Source organism: Myxocyprinus asiaticus, chromosome 2, assembly GCF_019703515.2.
Source record: "Myxocyprinus asiaticus isolate MX2 ecotype Aquarium Trade chromosome 2, UBuf_Myxa_2, whole genome shotgun sequence".
Taxonomy (NCBI): Eukaryota; Metazoa; Chordata; class Actinopteri; order Cypriniformes; family Catostomidae; genus Myxocyprinus; species Myxocyprinus asiaticus.
In genome coordinates this window covers 64,008,412-64,025,787 of record NC_059345.1, presented here as the reverse complement: position 1 = coordinate 64,025,787, position 17,376 = coordinate 64,008,412, and the positions used below count along the sequence as shown (strand labels likewise).

Genomic DNA, 17,376 nt, shown 5'->3' with positions numbered 1-17,376 from the left:
TGAAAAAGTGTTTGCCCCACCTGTTAAAACATAACTTAACTGTGGTTTATCACACCTGAGTTCAATTTCTCTAGCCACACCCAGGCCTGATTACTGCCACACCTGTAGGACCTGCCTGACAAAGAGAAGTAGACCAAAATATCTTCAAAAGCTAGACATCATGCCGAGATCCAAAGAAATTCAGGAACAAATGAGAAAGAAAGTAATTGAGATCTATCTGTTTGGAAAAGGTTATAAAGCCATTTTTAAAGCTTTGGGACTCCAGAGAACCACAGTGAGAGCCATTATCCACAAATGGCGAAAACATGGAACAGTGGTGAACCTTCCCAGGAGTGGCCAGCCGACCAAAATTACCCCAAGAGCGCAGCGACGACTCATCCAAGAGGTCACAAAAGACCCCACAACAACATCCAAAGAACTGCAGGCCTCACTTGCCTCAGTTAAGGTCAGTGTTCATGACTCCACCATAAGAAAGAGACTGGGCAAAAATGGCCTGCATGGCAGAGTTCCAAGACGAAAACCACTGCTGAACAAAAAGAACATTAAGGCTCATCTCATTTTTGCCAGAAAACATCTTGATGATCCCAAAGACTTTTGGGAAAATACTCTGTGGACTGACGAGACAAAAGTTGAACTTTTTGGAAGGTGTATGTCCCATTACATCTGGCGTAAAAGTAACACTGCATTTCAGAAAAAGAACATCATACCAACAGTAAAATATGGTGGTGGTAGTGTGATGGTCTGGGGCTGTTTTGCTGCTTCAGGACCTGGAAGACTTGCTGTGATAAATGGAACCATGAATTCTGCTGTCTACCAAAAAATCCTGAAGGAGAATGTCCGGCCATCTGTTCGTGACCTCAAGCTGAAGCGAACTTGGGTTCTGCAGCAGGACAATGATCCAAAACACACCAGCAAGTCCACCTCTGAATGGCTGAAGAAAAACAAAATGAAGACTTTGGAGTGGCCTAGTCAAAGTCCTGACCTGAATCCTATTGAGATGCTGTGGCATGACCTTAAAAAGGCAGTTCATGCTCGAAAACCCTCCAATGTGGCTGAATTACAACAATTCTGCAAAGATGAGTGGGCCAAAATTCCTCCACAGCGCTGTAAAAGACTCATTGCAAGTTATCGCAAACGCTTGATTGCAGTTGTTGCTGCTAAGGGTTGCCCAACCAGTTATTAGGTTTAGGGGGCAATCACTTTTTCACACAGGGCCATGTAGGTTTGGATTTTGTTTTCCCTTAATAATAACAACCTTCATTTAAAAACTGCATTTTGTGTTTACTTGTGTTATCTTTGACTAATATTTAAACTTGTTTGAAGATCTGAAACATTTAAGTGTGACAAACATGCAAACAAACACTTTTTCACACCACTGTATATATATATATATATATACACATTACATTATTGTGGCAGAGGAATAAAGCATTGATAAAACAATACAAAAAGTGACTTTAGAATCCAATGTTTCTTTTAATTGCATATTATTGAACATAAGCCAAACATTGGCCTACAGTTCACAGCAATCCATTTTGCAATTTAATTTGTCAATCAGTCCAAGAGTTATAATAATGGCTTCTCTAAGGACGCGTCAATGTATATCTACATCAGACGGATGCTTTTGGAGCCTCTCACTTTGATTGCATCGCATCATGAACGTACTGCTTTTAGGTCGCTTTGTCAAGTTAAACATAGTTTAATATTTAGAAAAACATGTCTTGAGATCCCTGCGTTAGGATTTGCGCTCCAAGCTGTGTTTTGAATGCAAGAATGCGTCCTCATGTTGTGCTGTCTGCTGAAGGGTTGGTTGGTTCTCCATACAACTGCGTGTTGCCTATACAGCTGAAGTTTCACTTACTGCCCCCTGGAGAGAACAGGTGGTACTTCAATCTTGAATTGCTCAGGAATCTTCCTCATTACGTTCTGGGAACATGATTAATTGCATAAATCTTAACACTTTATTTTTTATATAATTAATCGCACTGAATTAAATTGACAGAAGTTTCCAGCAAATTTGCCATGATCTCTCGATTTTTGAAAGGGTTATTTGCACTAATTAGCGGGTCCACATGGTGGCAACACTCACATTTGAGCCATTGCTGTCACAAAGTGCTAGAAGGTGTAATCGCTGCTAAACATCAGGAGATGAAGGTAAAAACAACAACAGTAGATGTTCAAGTTAAGAGCGCATGTGTGAGGAGGTCAGGAGATACCTGCATTTGTATAATTTAAGTCTGAAGGAATATAAAGACATCTTTATGGGTCTAAACTCCCGAAGAGAAAGTCCGATGTCTCACAGCAGTGGTAGCTCGCATGCGCCAACTGCCTGTAAATGTGCGCACAGTTATATGGAGTATATTTTGACAGGCTCGCATTCGACTGTACACAGACACTGAGTGTTCATGTCAAAATGGAAGTATACCTAGGGCTTAAGGCACAAGATCTACCAATCAGAGAAGTCGCTGTTACCAAATCCCTGCAAAAGAGCTCAGCAGCGACCACCCACTCCCAGAATATAAATTGCATTAAGTATAATGTAATTTAATCAGTCTCCCTACACTCTCAAACTACTACTTTGTATATATGCCAATTAGCCAAAACATTATGACCACTCACAGGTGAAGCAAATAACGTTGATCATCTCCTTACAAGGCCACATGTCAAGGTTAGATGGTACCGACAATGGTCCGAGGAGGGACAAACCACAAACCGGCAACAGGGTCATCGATGTGCGAGGGCAACGGTGGCTATCCCATCTGGTCAAAACTGACGGAAGGTCTACTGTGTCACAAGTTACAGAAAATTGTAATGATGGATACGGGTGGAATATGTCACATCACACAGTACATCGCACCCTGCTGCGTATGGGGCTGCGTAGACGCAGACCGGTCAGAGTGCCCATGATGACCCCTGTCCACCATCAAAAGGGCCTACAATGGGCATACGAGCATCGGAACTGGAGCTTGGTGCAGTGGAAGAAGGTCGCCTGGTCCGATGAGTCGGAGGGAGTGTGATGCTCTGGGCAATGTTCTACTGGGAAAATCTGGGTCTGGCCATTCATGTGGATGTCAGTTTGACATGTGTCAACTTCCTAAACATAGTAGCAGACCAGGTACACCCCTTCATGGCAATGGTATTCCCTGATGGCAGTGGCCTCTTTCAGCAGGATAATGCTCCCTGTCACACTGCACACATTGTTCGGGAATGTTTTGAGGAACATAATGAAGAGTTCAAGGTGTTGCCCTGGCCTCCAAATTCCCCAGATCTCAATCCGATTGTGCATCTGTGGGATGTGCTGGACCAACAAGTCCGATCCATGGTTGCTCCACCTCGCAACTTACAGGACTTGAAGGATCTGCTGCTAATGTCTTGGTGCTAGATACCACAGGACACCTTCAGGGGTCTTGTAGAGTCCATGTCTTGCCTGGTCGGCGCTGTTTTGGCGGTCCGATGAGTCGGAGGGAGTGTGATGCTCTGGGCAATGTTCTACTGGGAAAATCTGGGTCTGGCCATTCATGTGGATGTCAGTTTGACATGTGTCAACTTCCTAAACATAGTAGCAGACCAGGTACACCCCTTCATGGCAATGGTATTCCCTGATGGCAGTGGCCTCTTTCAGCAGGATAATGCTCCCTGTCACACTGCACACATTGTTCGGGAATGTTTTGAGGAACATAATGAAGAGTTCAAGGTGTTGCCCTGGCCTCCAAATTCCCCAGATCTCAATCCGATTGTGCATCTGTGGGATGTGCTGGACCAACAAGTCCGATCCATGGTTGCTCCACCTCGCAACTTACAGGACTTGAAGGATCTGCTGCTAATGTCTTGGTGCTAGATACCACAGGACACCTTCAGGGGTCTTGTAGAGTCCATGTCTTGCCTGGTCGGCGCTGTTTTGGCGGACCCACAGCATATAAGGCAGGTGGTCATAATGTTTTGGCTCATCAGAGTGTCAAATGTTTTTCAATAAACATATTAAAAAATCATTTTTATACTCTTATTCAGAAACTGTAGGCCAATTTTATATTGCGTTGTTGTTTTTTTGTTTGCTTCATTCGCAGTGCTCTGTGGGAAAAGTACACTGTAGCTCATTCACTCATTAAAGAATTTAAGTCTTTTACATTTGTCTTTAGTGTTTAATGGGAAAATACATAAATACCACTGATAAAGTGGGCTGTCATTGTTGCTCTTTCTGGAGAAGTTTCTCTCTTTCTCTTTGTGCATTCAGGTTTCTCTTTGTTATAGAAACTAGCGGCTACAAGAACTGGATTCCTTTGCCGGTTCTTTGAATATTTCATGCTGTGGATCAGTATTATTTTAAGGCCTCAGAAAATGAAATCTCCTTAGAGCAGTGCGTCTGTATCTTTGAGAAGAGCTCTCAGAGGCTGTAGTTCATCTTAACCTCTCCACTCTTCCAAGGCTGTTATCTCGGCTCCATTATTCTGTTATTGTGTGCACATTTTGGCATCTTTCCTTCTTTCTCTCCCAAGACCTTGAGGTTTGGAACATAAGCGTGTACAGTGGGTTGTCAAGTGCATTGTGGGTCATCTGATCAGGCTTTTTTCCCCCAAAGATTTAATCTCGAGTGCAGCTTTAAGTATGTGTCGAAACCTTTAGTTCTGCTCTCACAAGTGCGATAGGGTACCATCACCTCCTAATACGGTTCAAATGACTCACTTCCAGAAGCCAGATTGAGACCAAAGCATTTCTTCCTGTTTAGCTTTGGAAAAACAGTGCATATCAAAATTATTCAAATTCAAGATCTGATCATAAATATTAAAGGGGTCATATCACAAGGCGTCAAATTTTCCTAGATATTTTCAGATTTAAGAGCTTGATGTATGGAATTAATTTAGTCTTTAATTCTATAGGTCAGAGAGAGGGTGGAAACTGGTTGTGAAAAACTAACTTACAACTGTTTTGGTGCAAAAAAAGAAAAACTTGCAATATAAGCAATAAAAAAATATGATATGACCCTTTTAATGCTGTAACAGCAATTAGGAATATGTTTAAAATAAATAAACAAATCAGCTCGCTAACCAGCCTTGCACTACTAACATGCAAAATCGGATGTTGATTTCTAACCCAATCAAATTCAGCCATTTAGTCTCAGTCTGATCTAAACGTTACCAGAGCATGGGTATTTCAGAAAGGTGACACTTCCATGTCTCTTCCTCCATCTTCTTGGCTCTGGTGCTGACGGAAGGTTTTGGGGATGATGAGGAAGAGAAAATTATGTTCCATGCTGAGCCTGCAGTGGTCAGTGCTCAAAAAACATACAAAAACATGCGTGTTATTAGTGCAAGGTTCTGTTGTAGGAACAACATCTCAGCATTTACGAAGGGCAGACACCATGTGTTATTGTTATTGGATGAATAACATTTTAGCCCAAGGTTAGCAAGAGAAATCATTGAAAAATCACTAAAGTTCAGAAGAAATATTCAGAAGACGATTATGCATGACATTTGAGGGTCATACAAACAAGCCATTTGAAATGAAATGTTAGTCTGCCTCCCAGCATGGCCAAACTGGTTAGGTTGGTCTGTTTTGATGGTTTTAGAGGGGTTTATACGGTGGCCCAGGGGTGCACAACCCAACAAAAGTAACAAAGCAAATAAAAGCTGAAAACACAACGAAATGATCAGAAACGAAAAGGTTTATTTCATTGTGTTGTGGATTAATAATATTGTGCTGTGGCTTTTTCATTGTGGTTTTATTTAATTGCACTATGGCTTTTTATGTTGTGGCTTATTTTGTTGTGTTGTAACTTAATTTCATTGTGTTGTGGTTTAATTTCATTGTACTGTGGCTTTTCTGTTTTGGCTTGATTTTCTTGTGTTGTGGCTGTTCTGTTGTGTTGTGGCTTTATTTTTAGTTGTGCTGTAGTTTAATTGTATTGTGCTGTGGCTTTTCTTTAATGTTTTGGCTTAATTTTGTTGTGTTGTGGATGTTCTGTTGTGTTGTGGCTTTATTTTTAGTTGTGCTGTAGTTTAATTGTATTGTGCTGTGGCTTTTCTTTAATGTTTTGGCTTAATTTTGTTGTGTTGTGGATGTTCTGTTGTGCTGTGGTTTAATTTCATTAAACCACATGTGTGCCATGTTGTGGCTTCATTTTGTTATGTTGTGGCTTTTTTATTGTGCTGTGGCTTAATTTGATTGTGCTGTTGCTTTTCTGTTTTGTTTTGGCTTAATTTATCTGTGTTGTGATTTAATTTTATTGTGTTGTGATTTAATTGTGTTGTGTTGTGTCTTTTCTGTTTTGTTGTGTTTTTAATTTTGTTTTGTTTTGGCTTTAATTTTGTTGTACTGTGGTTTAATTTCATTGTGTTTTGGCTTTTCTGTTTTGTTTTGGCTTAATTGTTTTTTATGTGATGTGGTTAAGTTAGTTGTAGTGTGTTTTAATTTAATTGTGTTGTGGCTTTTCTGTTGTGTTGGCTATTTAAATTTGTCATGTTGTGGCTTAATTTTGTTGTGTTGCGTTTTATTTTACTGTGGCTTTTCTATAATGTTGTGGCTTAATTTTATGTTGTGGCTTTTATATTGTGTTGTAACTTAATGTCATTGTGTTGTGGTTTAGTTTCATTGTACTATGGCTTTTCTGTTGTGTTGTGGCATAATTTTGTTGTGCTGTGGTTTTATGTAATTGTGATGCAACTTTTCTGTTTTGTTTTGGCTTAATTGTTGTGCTGTGGTTTAATGCTGTGTTTTCATCTTTTTTATTTTTTTATTTAATTGAGCTGTGCAGCCATGGGCCACCGTAGTTTTGGGAAGCTGGTCAGTTTGGGAGACCAGTCTGCTGACCAGCTTAAAACCAGCTGGGCCAGGCTGAGAGATCTGCTAAACCATCTTAAATCTAGTCCAGCAAACCATCTGTTTATTATTATTATTATTATTATGATTATTATTATGATTATTGTTGTTTTTTGACCAGAGTTAACAATCATTCTGTTATCTGTCTCTGTTGAAATTATCATTGTCATCTGCTTGACAAACCCCTTCCAGATCAACTCCAGTGATTTAGACCTGTCTGACGAAAAGGCGTTTGAGCGTCAATTTGTCGAAGATGAGGATGAGGTGTTGCAGGCGTCGATGATCGCTCAACACGGCAGCATTTGCAACACTGATCATCAGATGACCAGACAGTCCTCCACACCCAAGGTATACAGATTATGCAACCAATCAGATCCATTCAGGCACAATTAATGTCCAATAAAATCAGATTTTGGCTTGATAAGGTGGACTGGCTTTAAGCTGGTTAACCATATACAAGGCCGGAAAGCTGTGGATAATCCTGCCCATACACAACTTTGATATTATTTTTAATAGCTTCATCAGGATTGTATACTGAAGTTCTGTTCCAAAACATAGTGAGCTGATGTTGGCAGTCACTTCAGTGAATAGACGAATTGAGTTGACACTGACTGTCTTGACCAAATTACCATATTTTTGGTCATATTTGTATGAAATGCATTAGCCATTTTGTTTTTCTGGTGTTACTAGTTGATAACAGAACCTATTTTAAATGCGACAGAGGAGACATATCATGAGAATCCGAAAATATATTAGAAAAACTCGATACAGAAAATAAAAAAAAACACTTAATTACTTAAAACTCACCAGACCATTTGTGACCTTGTTGACCTCATAGCAGGTGAAATATGGAAAGAAGACCTTTAGAATGAAGGTCGACTTTGCCTGATTTTTTTTCATGTTTTCATACATAACTGAGAGTGCTGACAAAAAGTAGGGACACTGCTTTGAAACCTTATAAAAGAAGTATATTTTTAAAATAACCTCTTCCTTCTGTCAGGATATATGAATATTTCTTTAAAATGTACATATTTACGTACAGTATTTTCTTAAGTTTAAAGGTGCACTCAGTGTTTTTTTCTCATTAAAGTTTTACTCAAAGAAATTAATTGTGATTTTGAAACTAGCTCTGTCAATTCAATGCGTTAATTCATTGTGGTTTAATATTTTAAAAAATAGCACATAAAAAAAAAAATTAACACAATTTTGTCCACAGACTGTAGTAAGGAATAATCCTACCATCGGAGCAATTCAAGCTTGAAGTTCCATCTGTTTTCAGCAGGGGGCAGTAAGCAAAACTCCAGCTGTTTAGGCAACACCCAGCTGTACAGAGAACAAACCACACTCGGGCTTGCTCGACACTAGCAACAGCGCATGATGAGAATGTGTCCTTGCGTTGAAACTCGAGATGTGTTTTTCTAAGTTTCAAACTACGTTTAACTTGACAAAGTAACCTAAAAACGCTGTGTTTATGATGCAATACAACCAAAGTGAGATGTTCCAAAAGTGTCTGTCTGACGCATATGAACATTGACACGTCCTTAGAAATAACCCCTATAACAAATATATCTCGGACAGATAGACAAACTCAATTGCAAATTGGGAAAGCTGTTTTATTCAACATGGAGAGGGTCCCCTCACAGGGGCGGCCATGTTAGGATCACATGACCAGTCGAATACTAGCTTAATCTCAGAAGCCTTGTTATTGGACACTTTCACTCATGGATTTAATTAATCATGTGTGTGAACAGTGAATTTCTACAATGCCCTTTGTAACTGAAAACTATTGAGTTTGAATGATGCTACATCCACACCGCTAAATATCAGTATATAATTCCAAGATCACACAAACAGTTACTGAGTGCACCTTGAAAATATATTTTAATCTGAAGTAAAGGTTGGGGCCAATGAGAACAGGAGGTCTTTTTAATTTGGGTCATAATATTTATCAAATTAAGAGATAATCAAATGAAATGATAAATATGTGTTTTAATTCAGTTCTAGTGATCTCTGGTTAATTTAAAAGTGGAATTGTTGCAGTTTTGCAAGACTAATGGCAGGTAAAGTTGACTGTCTCAAGAGTCACTGAAAGTCTACTGAAAAGAAATTTGACTCAGAATACTGAAAAGTATTGATAAAATAGTTTCAAATAATAAAAAAATGTAGCATTTTAACCAATGTTTGTGTGTTCTGTGCATTTTTTTATGCTTATTAATCATGTTGCTAGTTTAGCAAAACGCTAACATCAAACTGGTGTGAGTTGAGTCTCCTGTGCATTTCACGTGCGGAGCACTATTTGTGTAGCACAATTTGCTGCATACAGTGCATCCAGAAAGTATTCACAGCGCTTCATTTTTTCCACATTTTGTTATGTTACAGCCTTATTCCAAAATGGATTAAATTCATTATTTTACTCAAAATTCTACAAACAATACCCCATAATGACAACGTGAAAGAAGTTTGTTTGAAATCTTTGCAAATTTATTACAAATAAAAAACGAAAAAATCACATGTACATAAGTATTCACAGCCTTTACCATGACACTCAAAATTGAGCTCAGGTGCATCCTGTTTCCACTGATCATCCTTGAGATGTTTCTACAACTTGATTGGAGTCCACGTGTGGTAAATTCAGTTGATTGGACATGATTTGGAAAGGCACACACCTGTCTATATAAGGTCCCACAGTTAACAGTGCATGTCAGAGCACAAACCAAGCCATGAAGTCCAAGGAATTGTTTGTAGACCTCCGAGACAGGATTGTATCGAGGCACAGATCAGGGGAAGGGTACAGAAAAATTTCTGCAGCATTGAAGGTCCCAATGAGCACAGTGGCCTCCATCATCTGTAAATGGAAGAAGTTTAGAACCACCAGGACTCTTCCTAGAGCTGGCTGCCCGGCCAAACTGAGCGATGGGGGGAGAAGGGCCTTAGTCAGGGAGGTGACTAAGAACCCGATGGTCACTCTGACAGAGCTCCAGCGTTTCACTTGTGGAGAGAGGAGAACCTTCCAGAAGAACAACCCTCTCTGCAGCACTCCACCAATCAGGCCTGTATGGTAGAGTGACCAGACGGAAGCCACTCCTCAGTAAAAGGCACTGAAGGACTCTCAGACCATGAGAAACAAAGATTGAACTCTTTGGCCTGAATGGCAAGTGTCATGTCTGGAGGAAACCAGGCACCGCTCATCACCTGGCCAATACCATCCCTACAGTGAAGCATGGTGGTGGCAGCATCATGCTGTGGGGATGTTTTTCAGCGGCAGGAACTGGGAGAATAGTCAGGATCCAGGGAAAGATGAATGCAGCAATGTACAGAGACATCCTTGATTAAAACCTGCTCAAGAGCGCTCTGGACCTCAGACTGGGGCAAAGGTTTATCTTCCAACAGGACAACGACCCTATGCACACAGCCAAGATAACAAAGGAGTGGCTACGGGACAACTCTGTGAATGTCCTTGAGTGGCCTAGCCAGAGCCCAGACTTGAACCCGATTGAACGTCTCTGGAGAGATCTGAAAATGGCTGTGCACCGATGCTCCTCATCAAACCTGATGGAGCTTGAGAGGTCCTGCAAAGAAGAATGGGAGAAACTGCCCAAAAATAGGTGTGCCAAGCTTGTAGCATCATACTCAAAAAGATTTGAGGCTGTAATTGGTGCCAAAGGTGCTTCAACAAAGTATTGAGCAAAGGCTGTGAATACTTATGTACGTGATTTTTGTTTTGTTTTTTATTTTTAATAAATTTGCAAAGATTTCAAACAAACTACTTTCACGTTGTCATTATAGGGTATTGTTTGTAGAATTTTGAGGAAAATAATGAATTTAATCAATTTTGGAATAAGGCTGTAACATAACAAAATGTGGAAAAAGTGAAGCGCTGTGAATACTTTCCGGATGCACTGTATATACAGTATTCCATATCAGTCACTTATGAGGTTCCATTTCCTGCCCATGTAGACAGCAGACTGTAAGGCAGCTAGGTTTTGGAACAGAGTTTAGGCTGTATGGATTAATGTACAGTATGTTATAGTACATAAACTATACAAGTACTATTACTTCATTATTACAATCACAGAATGGACTACATCAGTGTGTTTCTTATCTTGTGAAGTATTGTTAGCAGAAAGACTGTTATGTAAAATACAAGCATCTGTTAAGTTTGTTGATTATTTCATTGAACATCCATTTCTCCCAATTCTCATGATCCACCATCCCACCTACACCCTGTAGATTTATTATGCTCCTCTAGCATTACCCAAATCCACCAAGTAGATATAGCTGCAGGCTGGAGATCTCCAAATGGGGGCAGAATCTTCAAAAGAGTGTGGGGTTACTCCAGAAGTGGCCGGGTTACTTCAAAAAGGGGACATCACTTCCATGCACAGTTAAGGTTAGGGAAAGGGTTAGGTAAGGAGAAGGACATAGCTGCAGGCATTGCTCCAAAAAGGGATGGAAGCTCCAAACCGCCATTAAAGATATAGGGAGCCCCTTAACTAACCCTTCCCCTAATCTTAACTGTAAGTGGAAGTGACGCCCCCTTTTGGAGTTCACTCAACCCCTTTTTGGAATAACCACGCCCCCTTCTGGAGTAACCACACCCTCTTTGGGAGATTTCGCCCCTATTTGGAGGTCTCCTGCCTGCAGCTATACCTACTTGTAGGCAAGGGGCTCCCTATATCTTTAAACGTGGTTAGGAGCTACCACTCCTTTTTGGGGCACTACCTGCAGCTATATCCGTCTCAAATCCACAGCCCTTCTCCAGTAGACCTCCTCTGCATGTCATACACTAAACAGCCCCCATTCACTCCTGCTGTTCAAAGAAAAAACTCCTCCAGACCTGCATTCCATGCAGGGAACAGCTCTCTGCATGTTATTTGTGACTGTATTGTTACAAGTCCCATCAATTGTGGTATTATTTGCATTTTTATGCCCCCTGCTTGGGAAGGTCTCTGCTTAGATTCATAGCTGAGTGATCCTACCCCTCCTGAATCACGCTGCGTGAATGAACTAAATTACAGCTGTATGAATCACAGCTACATTCAGAAACACGTTCCCCTGCCTCGCACGATTATTGCTTGCTTTCCCCCAATGGTTTGAGACACCACTTCAGCAGGTCTCTACCCGCCACTATTTATCACAAGATTATCTGCCTGTGATTTGACTGTTATTGTGAAATATAAATCTGCTTGTGAATTGTGAAATGAACCTGCCGATGTGTTTTACCCAGAGGAGTTTTCACCAGGAATCTTTCGTGGATTATCCCTTCATGGGCACGTCCAAAATTGCAGATGACACAGAACCCTTCACTCCTGAACAGAGGGCGGTGCCTTGGATGCGTGAGGGAGGGGCTTTTAGGCTGGGGCCCACCCAATCTGACTTATTCTGTGAACTGGACCTAGAAGTGGAGCCACTGGCATCAGAGGCGGGGTTATCAAAAGCTAGCCCCGCCCATATACATAAAGAGGATGGGCTTGAACAGTCATTTTACACCAAGGTGGACCCAATGGTGGGCACCCTTGGAGAGGGTGTTGTTAAGAGTGGTCCCCATGGAGACCAAGACTTCCAGCAGGTAAAGTGTTTATAGTAATACTTGTTAACAGAGGACACGTTACTGTACCTACATTTTTGCAAAGTTTTCACTTACCTAATTGTACAAGCAGTATCCTTGTAAAATAAACACTAGAGGTGGTTCATTACATTTATAAGTGGTTCATTACATAATGTCATTTTGCTAAATATCGCCACAGTCACTTAATTTCCATTTAATCTAGTTTATACGTTTATTGCTGATTTCACCTGGCATTGCTAGTCTACACCCTTCCTTCATCCCCACCTGCTAGATCTTTACAAATTTAGAGTACTCTCCTAACTTTTATCACATTGTGTCTCTCACTACGGTATGTGATGACATTTTTGATGTTGAGGATGTTAACCTTTCACCTCCCAGGAAAAGGATTTCCTTCCACCTATAACCGCAGATGAGTCCCAGCAGGTAAACACCACCGCGGGGAGCAGTTTCGAGAGGACCATCACTGTCGTCAAGGGCAACTCCAGTCTGGGTATGTAAATGGGGATGTATACTGATATATTGTGTTTGGGTTTAGTGTGTTTTACAGTCAAAGGTATTAATGGCCTCTGTTATAGGAAGACTCTGTTTTAATTACATTTTGGTTCCCTGATGGAAAATCCAACTTAAGCTGATACCGGTGTTTTGGAATATGGTAGATAGATTCTAGTTGGTCCAAGCTTGTTCCTGGCAGGTAATTTCTTATCATGCTGACTTTTTGCATGAGCTACCCCACGTCCACTACTAAAGTTGTAGTTTTATTTATATTTACCCTTACAAAAATCGAGAGTTCATGGCAAACTTGCGGCAAATTCGCCACTGATCATTTTCACATGCAAATGAGCTTTGCAGAAAACTTGCGGCAAATTGTCCATTGTTACCAAAGATTAGCTGCATGTTCACCAATACTGGTAAAGAGCTGCAAATTTCTGGCGAACATTTCTGGCGAATCACAAGCTGATTTGCATGTGTAAATGAGTGACAAATATGTGGCAAGTTTGTGGCTAGTTGCCCAGAACTCTAGATTTTTGTAAGAGTAGTGGTGCTTGCTAAAAGAATCAGAATAAAATTATTTCATCCTTTACCCATAAATATGTCGTGCCCAACCCATTTGACTTTTTTTTTCCATAAAACACAAAATGGACACTGTCTGTCACATTCAATGATTGAGACTGGAGGAGAGTTGACAGACATAACAACCCTTACCTAAATAACAACAGGACTACTGTGTGAACATAAACAATAGGGGTGGGTAAAAATATTGATTTTCCGATGAATCGCGATCTTCGATATACATTTTTTATTTATCCCCTTTTCTCCCCAATTTGGTATGCCCAGTTCCCACTACTTAGTAGGTCCTCGTGGTGGCACGGTTACTTACCTCAATCTGGGTGGCGGAGGACAAGTCCCAGTTGCCTCCACTTGTGAGACTGTCAATCCGTGCATCTTATCACGTGGCTCGTTGTGCATGATACCGCGGAGACTCCCAGCATTTGGAGGCTCATGCTACCCACCGCGATCCATGCACAACTTACCATGTGCCCCACTGAGAGCGAGAACCACTAATTGCGACCACGAGGCGGTTACCCCATGTGACTCTACCCTCCCTAGCAACTGGGCCAATTTGGTTGCTTAGGAGACCTGGCTGGAGTCACTCAGCTCACCCTGGATTTCACTCGCGACTCCAGGGGTTGTAGTCAGCGTCAATACTTGCTGAGCTACCCAGGCCCCCTTCGATATCGATTCTTAAACCCCAAGATCATTCTTTTACTCTACACTAATCAGACACAACATTAAAACCACTAATAGGTGAAGTGAATAACATTTATTATCTCATTACAATGGCACCTGTCAAGGGGTGGGATATATTAGGCAGCAAGTGAACAGCCAGTTCTTGAATTTCATGTGTTGCAAGCAGGAAAAATGGGCAAGCGTAAGGATCTGAGCGAATTTGACCAGATTGTGATGCTAGACGACTGTGTCAGAGCATCAACAAAACGGCAGGTCTTGTGGGGTGTTCCTGGTATGCAGTGGTTAGTACCTACCGGCGACAGGGTGATGGGCGCATTGATGCACATGGGGAGTGAAGACTAGCCCATCTGGTCCGATCCCACAGAAGAGCTACTGTAGCACAAATTGTTGAAAAACTTAATGCTGGCCATGATAGAAAGGTGTCAGAACACACAGTGCATCACAGCTTGCTGCATATGGGGCTGCGAAGCCGCAGACCAGTCAGAGTGCCCATGCTGACCCCTGTCCACCGCTGAAAGTGCCTACAATAGACAAGTGAGCGTCAGAACTGGACCATGGAGCAATGGAAGAAGGTGGCCTGGTCTGAAGAATCACATTTTCTTTTAGATCATGTGGACGGCCGGGTGCATGTGCATCGTTTATCTGGGGAAGAGATGGCAGCAGGATGCACCATGGGAAGATGGCAAGACGGCAGAGGCAGTGTGATGCTCTGGGCAATGTTCTGCTGGGAAACCTTGGGTCCTGGCATTCATGTGGATATTACTTTGACATGTACCACCTACCTAAAGATTGTTGCAGACCACGTACACCCCTTCATAGCAACGGTATTCCCTGATGGCAGTGGCCTCTTTCAGCAGGATAATGCGCCCTGCCACTACAAAAATTGTTCAGGAATGGTTTGAGGAACACGACAAAGAGTTCAGGGTGTTGACTTGGCCTCCAAATTCCCCAGATCACAATCCAATTGAGCATCTATGGGATGTGCTGGACCAACAAGTCTGGTCCATCGAGGCCCCACCTCGCAACTTAAAGGATCTGCTGCTAACGTCTTGGTGCCAGATACCACAGGACACCTTCAAAGGTCTTGTGGAGTCCATGCCTTGATGGGTCAGAGTTGTTTTGGTGGCACGAGGGGGACCTACACAATATTAGGCAGGTGGTTTTAATGTTGTGGCTGATTGGTGTATGTGGAACCCTCTACAATGTGAGTAAATCACTCGCGTATGCAACCAAATGTTATGTTTTTTATTTTTTCATTTTCAGATTTCACTCACCAGTGATTCAGTAGTATAGTGGCGAAGAAGCACTGAGATCCTTTAACAGTGTGTTGAGAGTAAATGTTTGGTTTATCATTCCTTGTAATGTGTGTCCAAAGACGAGATCCAAGCAATTAATTTGTCATTAAAAATGTCTCTTTTAATACACTTTCTGTTCTTTACAGTCATTTGTTGGCCAAAAGCAACAAAAATAGAAATATTTAATTCTAATCAAGCATAGCACAGAGGTAGTAAAGAAGCCATTAGACTCTTTTCTCATTAATATGCACTCAACTAGGGCTGGGCGATAAGGCCAAAAATATTATCACCTATATATTTTTTTAAATATATTGTTCAATATATTTATCACAATATACATTTCATACTATTAAAAGGGGAGAAAATGCATTCTACATGTTTTTTAGACCTGAGGTCGTTTGACTTCACTGAAAGACTTTGTGATGCTACACACTCCAGCTCAGTAGGTGGCAGTAATGCACCATAAGCTGGATTGCCAACTGCCAATAAACATCGCACAAAGAAGAAACTTTCTTGCCTGTAACAGCGCTTTGGATCATGAAAAAAAACTAAAAAGTTTGACTAATATTACATAAGTAAACCGCAATGGTGCTGATGTCAGAGTTGTTGTTGTGCTCAGTCAATAGCTGTATTGCACTGTCATATTAGTCGGATAACTAGCTAGCGGCTTCCGAGCCTCACTACCGCTTTCCAAGATGACAGGGCTATGTAGCCGCTAGCCTGCTAATACTTCCTAACAGGCTGATTTCATGAATGTGATTCAGTTAGCTAGTTGTATGTAGAATTTTACCAAACTGCTTGGGTTTTTAGAAAGATGTACCTGATCCGATCGTCTAGATCTAGAACATGGGCTAAATATCGAGAATTACTCAAGTTTTTCATCGATATCGAAAATTAATTTTTTCTGATAAACATCGATATTGTTTAACCGCCCAGTCCTACGCTCAACCAAAACAAGTTTGAGATGCTGGCTGAACTGCCACTATTCTTAAAAAGACTGTACATATTTAGCATGTGTTCTACAAATTAATGTATATACTTGTAAATAATACAAATTATGTATGTAAAAAATAAACATTTAACAAAGTATATATATATAGATTACATAAAGAGACAGAAGCAGTTGAGACAGCCTAAATAGATAGAAGAACTGTGGCGAATTCTCCAAGAAGCTTGGAACATCCTATCTGCCAACAACCAAGAAAAACTGTGTCCAGGTGTACCTAGGAGAATTGGGGCTGTTTTAAAGGCAAAGGTGGTCACAAGGGGGACCTACAAAATATTAAGCAGGTGGTTTTAATGTTGTGATCAGCCACAACATTAAAACCACCTGCTTAATATTGTGTATTATATACATATATATATATATGTGTGTGTGTGTGTGTGTGTGTGTGTGTGTGTGTGTATATATATATATATATATTTATGCATATAACATATGCGTTTTCAAGACATCATATTTATTGATGGAATACATCATACATTTGTACACTTTAAAAAAGTGATCAAATAAAATTTGTTAAATTAATATTTTCATAGGGGCCTAGGTAGCTCAGTGGTAAAATACACTGGCTACCACCCCTGGAGTTCGCTAGTTCGCTAGTACGAATCCCAGGGCGTGCTGAGTGACTCCAGCCAGGTCTCCTAAGCAACCAAATTGGCCCGGTTTCAAGGGAGGGTAGAGTCACATGGGGTAACCTCCTCGTGGTCGCTATAATGTGGTTTGTTCTCGGTGGGGCGCATGGTGAATTGAGCGTGGTTGCCGCGGTGGATGGCGTAAAGCCTCCACACGTGCTATATCTCCGTGGCAACGTGCTCAACAAGCCACGTGATAAGATGCGTGGGTTGAATGTCTCAGACGCGGAGGCAACTGGGATTCGTCCTCCGTCACCCGGACTGATGCGAATCACTATGCGACCACGAGGACTTAGAGCGAATTAGGCATTCCAA

General features: G+C 41.1%; 1 protein-coding gene across 4 annotated transcripts in view; it reads left to right on the top strand.

The window, feature by feature from the left end:
* LOC127455972 (multiple PDZ domain protein-like) overlaps window positions 1–17,376 on the top strand; it is a 139,056-nt gene that overhangs the window by 70,834 nt on the left and 50,846 nt on the right. For all 4 annotated transcript variants that reach the window (XR_007899768.1, XM_051724213.1, XM_051724221.1 and 1 more), the window contains exons 18-20: window positions 7,006–7,161; window positions 12,041–12,382; window positions 12,761–12,872. Coding sequence is in view for 3 of the 4 variants with exons in the window: in XM_051724213.1 (XP_051580173.1) it covers window positions 7,006–7,161; window positions 12,041–12,382; window positions 12,761–12,872 (610 nt within the window). In the remaining variant the exon portion in view is untranslated. The remainder of the gene's footprint in view (window positions 1–7,005; window positions 7,162–12,040; window positions 12,383–12,760; window positions 12,873–17,376) is intronic.